This window comes from Protopterus annectens, chromosome 7.part0 (assembly GCF_019279795.1).
Source record: "Protopterus annectens isolate FY-2018-M chromosome 7.part0, PAN1.0, whole genome shotgun sequence".
Lineage (NCBI taxonomy): Eukaryota > Metazoa > Chordata > Ceratodontiformes > Protopteridae > Protopterus > Protopterus annectens.
The window spans coordinates 1,176,177,214-1,176,191,582 of NC_056739.1; the positions used below are offsets into that span (position 1 = coordinate 1,176,177,214).

The 14,369-nt window shown below is 45.2% G+C and overlaps 1 protein-coding gene across 1 annotated transcript in view; it reads left to right on the forward strand.

Annotated features, from left to right (window-relative positions):
• Window positions 1–14,369, forward strand: part of LOC122806145 (inter-alpha-trypsin inhibitor heavy chain H3-like) — a 1,222,311-nt gene that overhangs the window by 994,693 nt on the left and 213,249 nt on the right. The window contains exon 15 of the mRNA XM_044076382.1: window positions 2,542–2,583. Within this exon, the coding sequence (XP_043932317.1) occupies window positions 2,542–2,583 (42 nt within the window). The remainder of the gene's footprint in view (window positions 1–2,541; window positions 2,584–14,369) is intronic.

Below are 14,369 nucleotides of genomic sequence, written 5' to 3' on the forward strand. Positions count from 1 at the left end.
TTACCTTAAATCGGACTAGACTATTAATCTCCATGTCTTCTTCCCTGAACCCAAAAATAAGGGAGAAAAGATTCTTCACACTCTGGATGCTCACAGGCAGCTCAGATACTACCTAGACAAAACTCAAGCCTTCAGGAAAGCTAATTGTTTCTCTTCTATGAGATTAAGAGGAAAGGGCAGGCTGGTTGGTTGGTTGGTTGCCTTTACACACAAACAGGTGCAGGTTTTGAGTCTCAAGGGATAATATTAGCTGCTTAAAAAATGGCGCAAGGGCAGTTAGCCTTGTACTAATCTATGAACCTATGAACCAGTGTCAGAGCAGACTGCTTCCAGATGGTTGTCTCATGCTTATTACTTTTTGTTACACTCACCATAATAAGCCACTTCCAAGTAGGGTTAGGTCCCATTTCTCAGTGGCTTTGGTGGCTTTCTGGAAAGGGGTAGATTCTAGAAGTATTCTAGAGACGTCCTTGGTCTCCTGTGCATACTTTTACAAAGCACTTCAAATTGGATTCCTTTTCCAGATTCAGAACAGACTTTGCTAGGACCATTCTCTAGGGAATCCTTGATTCTTCATTTATTTTTCCACCTCCTCTAGTTTCTAAATTATGGAAATCAACCCATTCAGCTTAGGCTACTGTAGCAGTGATCTAAATGTTGAACTTAGTTCAGGTGAGTAAATAAACTTACCGTAACAGTAGATGTTCTAATAGATTTTTATTGGAGTAGCTGCCCCTCCTTCTAGCCCCACTTATTTATTTATTTATTTATTTATTTATTTATTTATTTATTTTCTTTCTTGTATTGCCAAGATGTGGTTGGATAGACCCTTGTGTATACAGATGGTTTGTTTTCTCTCATTATCCTTTCAGAGATAATTGCCTGTCTTTTTCTTAGCAAATAAGTTCTGACTAAACTGGTGCTGCTTCTTTATACTGGACCACCCATTAAGCTCCTGACAGTGTGTGTGGAAGGCACCCTTACATTATGAGACCTGGCTGGTCACTGGGCTAAGACCCATTTTGCTTAGGCTACTACAGCAGTGACCTGTTAGAGCATCTACTATTATGGTAAGTTTACTTTCATTACTGTACTCTTCTCTGGACATCACCACAATGATAACTGCATTGACTGTTGCATCTTTAAAGCATATAGTTCCTCCTGTGGAGGCAAGAAATTTTCTCCTCCTCCCAGCTTAATACAAGGCATTTTGCTAACACAAGAAAGAACTATTGATCACCTACCTGGAACTTATTTTTTCTACTTCTACTACTTTTTCTAGTAAAAAAGGTGATATGTTGCTAATGCACTTAAGAAAATGCAATGATGCAGTAACACATTACCCATTTAGACTACATGTAGTTAATGACCCAAAAGGCACAGTGAAGTCTTAGAATGAAATATGTTGATAAATGCCCAGCTGCTTCAGCATTTAAAGAGAGAAAATATAGAAGTTATGTATTACTTAGGAGAGAAATCCATGTAATTCTGCATAAATATAACAATGATGTGATGTAATACTGGATGACACAGTAATGCACCCTGAGATGAAAGACTTCCTTACCTTGATGTTTCACCTTTAAGTTGATCTGTGAAAGGCATACCTTTCTCTCACAACTGTAGTACAGGACCACAGTAGACCTCACTCCATGGTATATATCTGTGCATTTTTACTTTTTTACTATAAACTAGCCCCAAGCTAATAACTGTGTAATCATATCTGTTTGAACAGTGCCTTGTCTGTATTCATATTAGTCACACCAGTAACCTGCATGATTCATCTGTGTGAACTTAGTTGAATTCTGAAGAACCTTTTCTGAGATTCTCCTCCAAGGACACATTGGATAGAATCTCAGCCTGAGTTAAATTTATTTATAAAGTATATGCTAGTCCATTTCAGCTATGCATGTTTTCATAATTGTGAAGCTTAAATGTAGTGCTGTGTGAGAAAGAATTGACTAATTTATGCTACTGTCTGTTGTGGTCTTGGAAGCTATAAATTATGTCACACTGGGACAGCTGACCTGTGCAAGTCTTGAGACAGTCCTCATTCAGTACTCAGCTTACATGGCTGAGTCCTCTCCAGAACACCCCACTGGAGAGCCCCCTTGAAAGCATAGATACAAGAGGAGACAGTTAGCCTCCTCACAGTAATCCCTCACAGAAAACACTGACTTCGATGAGGGGAAGAATCATTAAGATCACCCCTTGAGGATGTCTCCTTTGGCGAAATACTCAAGCTTTTGAGACAGAAAGGAAGAGTATAATTATATACATACACACACATATGTATACACACACGCGCACACACACACACACACACACACACACACACACACACACACACACACACACACACACACACACACACACACACACACACACACACACACACACTTGTATGTGTACGCCAAATACCACTTTCAGAGTTCCCACATCTAGTTTCTACATTTCATTTCAGTCCACAGTGACTGTTAATGTTAGATATAAGTTAACACAAGAATAGTTGTGTAATTCATTATTGTTTTTCATTTTCAACAGGTAAGGCATTAAGAGTTATGAATCAAAGAAGAAAGTTTACAGGTAAGGTAATATTACCTTCTGAGCAGCATAGCTTTATCCTCATCTCTAAAAATAATTCTTGGCACTAATTTAAATGCTGTCACGTGCATGTAACTACAAAATGATCACTCTTGATTCTAAACTATAAATGTTAGGTAGTCCGATCTCACCTTCATTTTTACATATGGGTTCGGAGCCGATCCCCGGCTCCGACTCGGCCGATTTACAAGCTGGAAGACTTCTGGTTGGCTCGTGGCTAAACAGATATCCCATGGTGCACCAGTACAATCCCCAGATCTAATTTGCCACGTCGACGAGTTTGGTTGTGCTTCTCTTGGCTCTGGCTAAGTTTTTCAAAATTCTTATATTCTATCATATTCAGTGCTTTATTAGAACCTGTATTGCATATTTAGTGTTGCTAATATATTGGGCAGTTGAATTGCTTGCTCTTTTTGAGTACAACTTAGTTTACTAATTTTTATTGGTATCCTGTGTGCCAGTTAGTTTTAGGAGCCGTTGCGCACTTTTTGATTATTAGGTAGAGTTTTTGGCGGTTTTCCACTCTTAGTCAACAGGGGCTTCTGCTGTCTTGTCTGTTGTTATTCTGACCTTTTTTGGTCATCGTTGGCAGTTTCTGCTATTTTGACATTGTTTGTTTTGGCGGGAGGATCCACTTGTGAATTTACTAGGATTGCAAGTATACTACCTGTTTTTTCTTAGGAATATAGAAATTTATTGTGTCATTTACGGTTTACCTTGTGTGCATGGGCTTTCCTTTCTGGTCTGTTTAAGTTAGAAGACCTACTTTCACTACACAGGGCTAGGCCCGTTTAAGTTAGAGGACCTAGTCTTCGTGTAACTCCTTTAGCTAGCTTTCGCTACACCGGGCTAGGCCCGTTTTAGTTAGAGGACCTAGTCCTCCTTCTTTTTCTCTTTTCTCTTTTTCAAACTCTTGGGTTTTGTGTGTGTGTGTGTGTGTGTGTGTGTGTGTGTGTGTGTGTGTGTGTGTGTGTGTGTGTGTGTGTGTGCGATATGTCTAAGGATGTTGGGTTCAAAAAGTGCATGAAATGCCCCCAAAAGATGTCCTTAATGGATGACCACAGTAGCTGTGTCTACTGCCTAGAGGCCATCCACTTACAGGAGTCATGTTTGTTCTGTCATGCTTTCTCTCCTAGAGTGTTACAGGAGAGAAAGAACAAACTCATACTCAAAGGCCTATTGAATCCATGCTTTGAGGAAGCACTATCCAGTTCTTCAGCTTCCTCTAAGTCTGTGAAATCAGAATCCACAAAAAGGCCTTCTCCGGCACCGGCTGGTGTCTCGGAGCCACCTCCTAAACAGTCGAAACAATCCAAATCTGCCTCCTCGAGTCCTCAGCCTTCAGAGCCAAAGGAGAGCATCATGGTAGTGTCAGAGTCAGTTACAGGTGTTTCAGAACCAATCTCTGAACCTATTGATACAGCAGTTGACTCTGCTACTCAGAGCCAATCTGTAAGCTCCCTACCGGTTTCCGTAACAATTGAGTCTCCAGTGCCCCCCAGGTCAAGATCCCCAACTATGTCTTCCAGGTCTTCCAGGAGCCTTTCAGAAGAAGATGTGGAGAGGGTAGTGCTGAGACTCCTGAAGCCGTCTGCCTTACCAAAATTATTGTTGGCTCTGACCCAGTCGGCTCCAGAGCCACTTGGCCCAGCTTTGCCCTTGTCTGTTATTCCTCCTCCGAGCCATACTGGCCTTTCGGAGCCGGAGTGCTTGGTGCCAACGGAGGAAATGATGGCTCCAATTCACCTTTTTGCTGCCTTGGAGCCGGGTTTGGCTCCGACATGCTCAGTGCCATCCATCATGTCCAGGGGCCAAAGCTCTCTTGTCAGAACCGACAGGGAGGGTTGGAATCGATCTTCTTCAGTTCCGAGCCTTCCTCTCGGTGCTTTGGACAGGGTGAGCTCAGAACCTGCATCTATCTTGGAGCCTACAGCTCTGGCTCTGGCACCGACCCTCGTCTTTTCAGAGCGGGGGAGGTCTTCAAAGCCGGAGAGGTCAGCGTTTGAGATGATGAGGAGCATGCTGTCTCATTCTCCAGCCTCTATCAGTGGCACCAGCACTCTCCCCCCGAGAGAACCCACTTAAGTCCCAGCCCCTACTCTCTATGGAGACAGCAGAGACCCGCAGCCTCAGGAGCCATCGGTTGGTGGCCCCCACTCTTCTGAGTCTTCCCCAGAATATCTTTCCAAGGAGCCTCCCTGGAAGAGGTTATGTAAGAGGAAACATACTGACTCCCAGGATGAGTCTTTGACATCAGACACTGACCTCGAGGAGTCGGAAGGGTCCCCCAAGTCATCCTCTGATGATGTCTCCTTTGTGGACATTTTAGAGATCCTTAGGCAGAGGTGCGACTGGCCCACTGTTAACCCTTCTGATGAGAAGTCGGTGTACCTGAAGGCTTTCGGGTCTCAACCTTCTGCCTCTTGGGTATCACCACCTTTTGATGAACTGATTGATCTAGTTAGTCAAAAGATGTGGGATACTCATGACACCATGGAGCCAGTCCCCAGGAGACCAAATAAGTTCTTGTCTGCCCCTCCTGGTAAAGAGTTCATTGTCCAAGGGCGTTCCCGTAGATGACATGGTGGTGGCGGCCACCACGAAAAAGGAGTTAGCGGAGACTTCTTCATCTGTTCATCTGCCAAACAAGGAGTCTTTACAGATGGACAGATTTGGGAAGCGTATTTTGAGTTCAGCGGTCTTTACCCTTCGATCGCTAAACTATCTCACGCACTTCATGAGGTTGCAGAGGGATCTCCTCAAGGAGTTAGGAGATTCCATACAAGGTGCGTGTACTGAGGGAGTTCCTGACAAGATTTCTACTCAGTTCTCCACCTTAAATTCTGTGATTAACTCCTCCATGTGACTTATCTCTTCTGCTGCAGATGGAGCAAGTAGAGCAGTGGGTTCCGGAGTTGCCTTGAGGTGCCACTCCTGGATGCGTTTATGTAATTTTGTGGAACCATTCAAGTCTACTTTCACCAATGCCCCATTTGATGGTTCCTCATTGTTTGGTTCCAAGGTGAAGGATACACTCACTTGGTGTGAACAAGAAGGAAAGATGCTTTCTGCCGTGGGAGTGCATTTTACTGTCCCTTCCAGACTATACCCCAAGCGTCAAAGGGGCAGTAAAATGTGGTACAAATAGTCCCAGAGGGTATTTCCTGACACACAGGGTGAATCATCCTTCAGAGGCAAAGGAGGAAGAAATGGCAGATGTTGCCCTAGAGGAAGGGGTGGTCCGCAATGCCAACAAGGCCGTGATTCCTTTTGAGGACAGCCTTATCAGTGCTCCTAATGTGGAGCATGACTGCGCTTCTGTGGGGCCGGTTGGGGGTCGCATTTCTTTGTACCAAGAAGTCTGGCTAAATATCACCCAAGGCAAGAGGGTACAAAGAGTTGTTACCAGAGGCTATATCAGTACCCTTTTCCCTATCACCATTTGTTCCCAAAACGATCCCAGATGTACCACCCAATCATAGGGATCAGACAACTGTGGAGATCAACAAGTTGCTCTTAAAAAGAGTCATCCAGCCCGTCCCAGCAGACCAGATAGGATCCAGAACTTACTCCAGGCTCTTTTTAGTTCCAAAATGAACAGGAGATTGGAGGCCAATATTGGACCTCAGCAAATTGAACAAATCATTGAAGAAGGACAAGTTTCGGATGGTAACACTACAGTCTATACTCCCGTTGTTAGGGAAAGACTTTTGGATGTGCTCTCTGGATCTTCAGGATGCCTACTACCGCATAAAAATGGACAAGGCATCCAGAAGCCATCTATGCTTCTGGCTGGGAGCCAGTCACTATCAGTTTCGTGCTCTGCCCTTTGGTCTCACCACAGGGTGTTCACCAAATGCATGGCAGTAGTGACAGCTCAATTGAGATGTCAGGGATTCCAGGTGTTTCTGTATTTGGATGACCGGCTCCTGACCGCCCCCACCAGGCATCTACTCCTCCAATTAAGGGACGCCACAATTCAACTTTGTGCTCAGTTAGGGATCTCCATAAATTGGAAAAAATCTGCATAATTGCCCTCTCAATCTGTGATTTTTATAGGTGCAGAAGTAGACACAGTGAACATGACAGCTCGTCTCCCCACTGAAAGTGCACAAAACTTAGTCTCCTAAGTTCAACATTTTCTCCCATTGTGAAAAGTCAAAGCGAAGTGGGTTCTTCAGCTCCTCGGGACTATGGCTTCCACAATTCTATTGGTACCATTAGACAGGTTGCACATGAGAATTCTCCAGTGGCTTCTGTCTTCCCAATGGTCCTTCCAATCTCTCCCAATGAGTTATCCTATCCTGTTGACGGAATCATGCAAGAAGGACCTTCGTTGATGGATAGCTCCCAATCAACTGATCATGGGTGCCCCCTTTGTTCCGGCCCAACCCATTGCCACTGTGACCACGGATGTCTCCTAGATCGGGTGGGTGGGGCATTATCTCGGCAGGACTGTCTAAGGCACATGGCAAGAACACAAGACTCATCTGCATATCAATGTTCTGGAGATGAGGGCGGTGCTTCTGGCACTGCAAGCACTTCAAGACTTTCTTCCACTAGGGACAATTGTGATACAATCAGACAACATGTCAGTGGTTTGGTATATCAGCAAACAGGGTGGTACCAGATCTTACCCACTCTGTTGAGAGGCCATGCGAGTTTGGGAATGGGTGATTTCTTTCCAGCACTTTCTGGTTGCAACACACATTCCAGGGACGACCAACATGATAACTGACAAGCTCAGCCAGGCAATCCGAATGCCTCACGAGTGGTCTCTGAAACGGGAAACAGTGGATCAGATTTTCCAGAAATGGGGACAGCCTTGCTGCAACCTTTTTGCCAGCCCAGTCAATACTAAATGCAGCAACTATTTTTCCCTCATTCCCCCTCTGGGGGAGTCTCCCAGAGATGCTGTGGCTCACGATTGGCCCATGGGACTTCTGTATGCCCTTCCTCCAATCCCTCTTATTTCCAAAGTGATTCAGAAAGCCAGTTGGCTGGGAAGCAAGTTGATCCTCATTGCTCCTTACTGGCCTCATCAGGTCTGGTTCCCCTTCCTCGAGCCTCTCCTCCTGGACGATCCTTGGATTCTAGACCCAGCTCCAGATCTATTTACTCACATGTCAGGTTCACTACACCCCTCAATCCACACCCTCAAATTGACAGCGTGGCTGCTCCAGTTCCATCCATAGTCAGGCTTCACGATGTATCATCCTCAGTGTCACATATTCTTATGTCCTCCCATAAAGCTTCAGCTAGGAGGCTGTATGGCAGTAAATGGAAAAGATTTTCTATTTGGGCACGGAGAATGAATGTAGATCCATACACTGCTTCTATCCCTGTGATTCTGTATTGTCTTTCCAAGCTTTTTCAGCAAGGATATGCCACTGCCACTATCAGAGTCCAGTTGGCGGCGATTTCTCATTTTCACTTAGGTTTTCCAGATACCAATTTAATGTCTCATAAGCTATGCAATGCCTTCTTGAAGGGGACCACTCTGTTGAGACCACCTTTGCAAGAACCAGTGGCTTCTTGGGATTTAAATTTTGTGTTGTCTAAATTGACTTCTCCCCCCTTTGAACCCTCCCACTCATCGTCTCTAAAATTTTTGTCTTGGAAGACCTTGTTTTTGGTAGCTATCACATCAGCTAGATGGGTATCAGAGCTACAGGCCTTGTCTATTAAGCCACTGTATTTGATTTTTCACAAAGACAGGGTGTCATTACGTACTAATCCCTCCTTTGTCTCCAAAGTTTGTTCTAATGCTACCTTAAACCAATCAATAGAACTCCCAGTTTTCTTCCCTAATCACTGTAATGCAGCTGAGTACCATTTTCATCAGCTAGATGTTCATAGACAATTACGTTTTTATCTACAGCGGACTAAGGCTTTCAGAAAATCAGATCAATTATTAAGTTCCTTTTCTGATTCTAGATTGGGCTTACCAGTTTTTAAAGTGACACTATCTAATTGGATTTCCAGTTCTATAGCCTTTATCTATAGCTCACAGGGCAAATCTTTACCCTACAGGATCAAGACTCAATCTACCAGGTCGCTGTCTACCTCTGCAGCCTTTCAAGCCAGGGTACCACTTGATAATATTTGTGCAGCAGCTACGTGGGCTACCCCTCACACTTTTATTACACATTACAAATTGGATTTGGCATCCAGGGGTAGTCCAAGTCTCTGGGTCACAGCTCTTCTTCCTTTACCACAGAGCTGATCACTTCTGGGATCCACTCATCCTTCTTCCAAGAGACTCTGGGAAGAATGCCCAGGCCACCTTCCACCTCATCATCTCTCATCTAGGAGCCTAACTAATGCTGATGTGGACAGGATGATGGGGAACTTTTTCTGGGTCCAGATTCAGTTGGAAGTTATGCTGGCTCTGTCTCCCATTGGGGCCATGAGCCTGCCATCATCCTCTATCCAATTGCTGACTCCTACTCTGATCCAACCTTTGATTTCAGAGCCATTGGACTCGAGAATTCTAAGTCTGTCTATATTGGATCTGAAGGCTGGGCCTTTGACTCCATCTCTGATATGGTCAGAGCCAAAGGATCTCAGAGCCAAAGTGTTGGCTCTGGTTCATGAGGGCTGTGATCATCTCTGATGCTGTCTGAGCCTTCTCTTCCTCTCACAGCCTCTGCACTTCATGGCTCTTGAGGCAGAGTCATGGTGATGCTCTGAGCTCTCCTGGGCAGCTGCTGTTGGCTCCTGCCTTGGCGGCTCTTGCTTCTCCTGTTTCTTCGGTCTTTGAAGTAGTAGAGAGAACTTTCTCCTTCTCTGTGGATAAGACATGCTTGCCATCCTAGGATCTACCTCTTTCACAACTGTCTGTTGTGGTCTCAGAGGTTATAAATTATGTCACACTGGGGCAGCTGACCTGTGCAAGTCTTGAGACAGTCCTCATTCAGTACTCACATCTGAGTCCTGTCCAGAACAACCCACTGGAGAAACCCCTTGAAAGCATAGATACAGGAGGAGGCAGTTAGCCTCCTCACAGTAATCCCTCACAGAAAACGCTGACTTCGATGAGGGGAAGAATCGTTAAGATCACCCCTTAAGATTGTCTCCTTTGGTGAAATACTCAAGCTTTTGAGACAGAAAGGTGATTGGTCTTCTGACCCCCTCCCCCCCAAGAGAAGTCAGTGTTTCTTGAGTCTTTTGGAGTTGACTCAGCTACATCCTGTGTAGTCCCCCGGCAAACGAGATGGTGGACCTCATCTCCTGGTGGGCATGGAAGGATCTGGATGTCACTGAGCCAGTCCCAAAATGACCTGATAAATACATGGCTACACCTAAGGATCAGGCCCCCTGGAGCAAAGATCCTTCCATAGATGCTATGGTAATAGCAGTGTCCACCAAGAAAGCAATTTGCACAGCAAAGTTCTACTGTCCATCCCCACAACAGAGAGCTGAGGACATTTGGCAGGTTTAAGAAGTGTGTGTATGTGTCAGTGGCCTTTGCTGTTAGGTCACTGAATTATTTCGGATGTATCACAATATTTCATAGGGACTTGATCAAAGAGTTTTCCAGTGTCTTCTCTGGGTAAATGTCTTCAGGGGACAAGAAGACTGTTTCTATGCAGCTGGCCGCCCTACAGTCTCTACTGAATGACTCTATGAGGCTCATTTCACATTCTCAGAAAGTGCTGTCAAAGCTGTAGGTTCAGAAATAACTGAGCTAGCATGCCTGGATGCACCTCTGTGACTTTGCTGAGCCTTTTAAGTCATCATTCATCAATTCTCCCTTTGATGGATCTACCTTATTTGGGCCTTAGGTTAAAGTAACCATATGTAGGCATGAACAAGATGGGAAAACCTCAGCTGCTGTAGGGATCCATTCTTCTACACCTCAATTTTTTTTCCCATAATCAGAGAGGTGGCATGAAAATCCTGGGCTGGGATGCCTTCTGTGTGGAGTCTGCATGTCCTCCCTGTGGTCGTGTGGGTTTCCTCCAGGTGCTCTGGTTTCATCCCACATCCCAGAGACATGCTGTAGGTTGATTGGACACTTTAAATTGGCCCTAGGCATGAGTGCGTGCATTGTATGTGCCTTTTGTGGAAGGTGGGGCGCCGGGCTGGCAACTCGACACCATAAAACACCACTGCCAATCATGAGCAGACAGGTGATCCACTGTGGTGACCCCTAACTGGGAAAAGCTGAAAGAAGAAGAAGAAGAGAGGTGGCATGAAAATGTGGTTTTGGAAGTTGCAACTCTCTTCCCAAGACTTCTATGGGGACAGATCCCCCCCCCGCCATGACAGGGGGAAACTCTAACAACAGATGATACACTTGTGGCATAAGAGGCCTGCAAAATCCGGGTTTCAGAGGTCCCTTCTCTGAGAAACTTTATCATTGCTCCTTAGCTGTTGCACTGTGGAGGCAGTCAGGGGCACTTAATCCTGCATCCAAAAACCTGGACAGCCATCACCAAAGATTCTTGGGTGCAGAGGATTATATTTCCAGAGGTTATTACATACCCTCTTCTCTGCAGCCCTCCAATTGTTCTTCAGAACTTCCAGGTGTTCCACCCAGTCAGAGAAAGGAGCAGCCATAGAAATACAAAAACTGCTGTAAAAAGCTTCATCTGGATAGTTCCCCCCAAGCCAACAAGAATTTAGAAATTATTCAAGATTCTTTTTGGTGCAAAAGAAAACCAGCATCTTAAACCAGTATGTCAAACACTCTGTGTTCCAAATAGCCATAGTTCAGTCTGTTGTGCCACTTCTGGAAAAGGAGAACTGGATGTGCTTAATAGAGTTCCAGGATGTGTACTATAACATCAAAGTAGACAGGCGCTCCAGGAAATTTCTTTGCTTCTGGCTGGGAGCCAGACATTATCAATTCAGAGCTCTGCCCTTTGGTCTCACCACAACCCTCTAGGTGTTCACCAGGTGCATGACCATGGTTGTAGCTCACCTGAAACTTCTAGGATTTCAGGTGTTTCCATATCTCAATGACTGGCTCATCTGTGCTCCCACCAAGCATCTTCTGTTTCAAGCCATGGACTACTTGTTCCAACTATGTCTTCAACTGGACATTAAAGTGAATTACTCCCAGTCTCAACTCTCCCCCACTCAAATCCAGGAGTTCGTTGGTGCTTGTCTGGATGCGGTGGCACAGACTGCAAGCTTACCACAGACAAGGTTAAACACTTTGCAGAGCCAAACAGCATGCATTGTATCTCTTTTCCTTCCCAGCTAGCAAAATTGGAGCTACACCTCCTTCAATCTATGGCAGCTAACATAACTCTACTACCCCTATCAAGGTACTAATATAAGGATACTGTAATGGATGCTTGCTATACAGTGGTCAGTAAGATGACAGCCCTTGTCCATACCAATACAGATTACAAACATTTGCAGGGAGCACATTGCATGTTGAATTACTGCAGAAGAACCTCTTAAGTTCATTGAAAAATAGTTTTGTAATTCATCATTATTGTTTTGCATTTTCATCAGCTGTGGCATCAAGAATTCATATGAATAATAATATGGAAAGATATACAGTTATGATGTTATATTCTGAGCAGTATGGTTTTACCCCTATCTCTAAAAATAATTCATGACACTAATTTAAATGTGGTCACATGCATTTAACTACAAAATCATCACTCTTGATTCTAAATCATAATTTCATAAGCAATAAAGAGCCCTCATATGCATTTATTTTGCAGTTTGTAATGAGGAAAAACCCACTAACACTAGTTAATGCATGAATTAAGAAGTTATGTACTCACCATAACGTTCCATCTGAGTAGGTGGCTTCATTTGTCTGCAACCTGTGGGTCTTGGATCCGATATCGGATCCGAGCCGGCAACTATTTATACAGCTATGGATCCGAGCTCCTAGCTCCTCCCCTCACCCATAATCCCCTGCCAACCCCAAATGACCTCGGATCAAGTTTGCCCTCCTACATATACCTGAAAAGGTATCCCAACAGGAAAGGGCAGGATAATACCACCAAACTAACTCTTCTGAAGGCCAGGGGGAAGGAGGGGGGGATGGTTGCAGACAAATGAAGCCACGTACTCAGATGGAATGTTATGGTGAGTACATAACTTCTTTATCTGAAGTAAGGACTTAATTTGTCAGCAACCTGTGGGACAGAGTCCCCAGCTACCTGAATCTTGGGCGGCCATCATGGAAGGATGTTCCGGAGCACTGCGGAGCCAAAGGATGCTCTCCCTCTGGAAATGATGTCCAGTTTGTAGTGGTTGATAAAGGTATGAGATGAGGCCCAAGTGGCTGCCGAGCAAATATCATCCAAGGGGACTCTAGATCTGAATGCAGCAGAAGTAGATATGGAGCGAGTGGAATGTGCATGAACCCGTTGAGGTGCGGGCCTTCCAGAAGCCTCATAAGCTAGATGGATACATTGGGAAATCCAGCATGATAAGGTGACCTTCAAAACGGCTTTGCCCAAACTGAATTTGGCAAAAGAGATGAACAGCTGATCAGATTGTCTGTGACCAGCAGTCCTATGAATATAGAAATGCAGCTGCCTGTGCACATCTAAAGAATGCAGCTTGTACTCTCCTTTATTTTGATAATTAGGGAAGAAAACAGGTAGGTTAATGGGCTGATTGATATTGGTCTCTGAGGCCACCTTAGGTAGGAAGGATGGATTGGTCCTGAGGTACACTCTATCCTGATGAAAAACCAAGTAAGGGGGTTTTACGGAAAGAGCTTGAAGTTCCGAAACTCTTTTCACTGAAGTGATGGCTACCAGGAATGCTGTTTTCCAAGACAGGTATTTAAGATCAGCAGAGGCAGCTGGTTCAAAGGGAGAAGCAGTCAAGGCCTGAAGAACTAGCGATAGGTCCCAAGGGGGTACGGCTTCTTTGATAGGGGGCCTGAGCAGAAAAGTACCCTTGAGGAAGGTTTTACATAGTTTAGCTGACATCAAAGGACCTGCCTCTTGTCCTACATGGTAATGGGAGATGGCTGCCAATTGTACCTTGACTGTCGAACAGCTAGCCCCTTGCTGAAAAAGTCCGGTAAGGAAGTCCAAAACGGACGTTAGCGGAGCAGTGAAGGGGTCCAAATTATGATGTTCCGCCCAGACGGAGAAGCGCTTCCATTTACTGCGGTAAACTTTCCTGGTGGAAGGTTTATGTGCTGCCACCAAGATGGCTTTGACTGGTGAAGAGATACCGGGAGTCCTGATTAAGAGGGGAACTGGAGCAGCCAAGCTGTTAGCTTCAGGTTGTCCAGGTTCGGGGTCGGTAAGCCTGATGGGTGGGATATTAGATCCAGGCTGGGATCTAGAATCCAGGGAGGATTCACCAAGTGAGACCACAGGTAAGGGAACCATGTTTGCCGAGGCCAGAATGGGGCAATGAGGATCATTTTTCTCTCCAACCGAGAGGCTTTCTGTAACATCTTTAGCATCAGGGGTAGAATAGGATAGGCATAAAGTAGACCAGGCGGCCAAGCATGCACTAGAGCGTCTCTCAGGGTTTCCCCTGGTGGGGGAATCAGTGCGAAGAAGCTGTCGCATTTCGTATTTGAGGGAGAGGCAAAGAGATCGCAGCAGGGTTGCCCCCATTTTGCAAAAATCCACTTCGCTACTCAGGAGTTGAGAGACCACTCATAAGGGGAAAGAATAGTGCGGCTGAGTTTGTCCGCCAGAGTGTTGGACCATCCCGGAATGTGCATTGCGATCAGAAAGTGGTTGATGGAGATCGCCCATTCCCACAACCTCATGGCCTCTCGGCAGAGAGGATAAGACCTGGTTCCCCCCTGCTTGTTGATA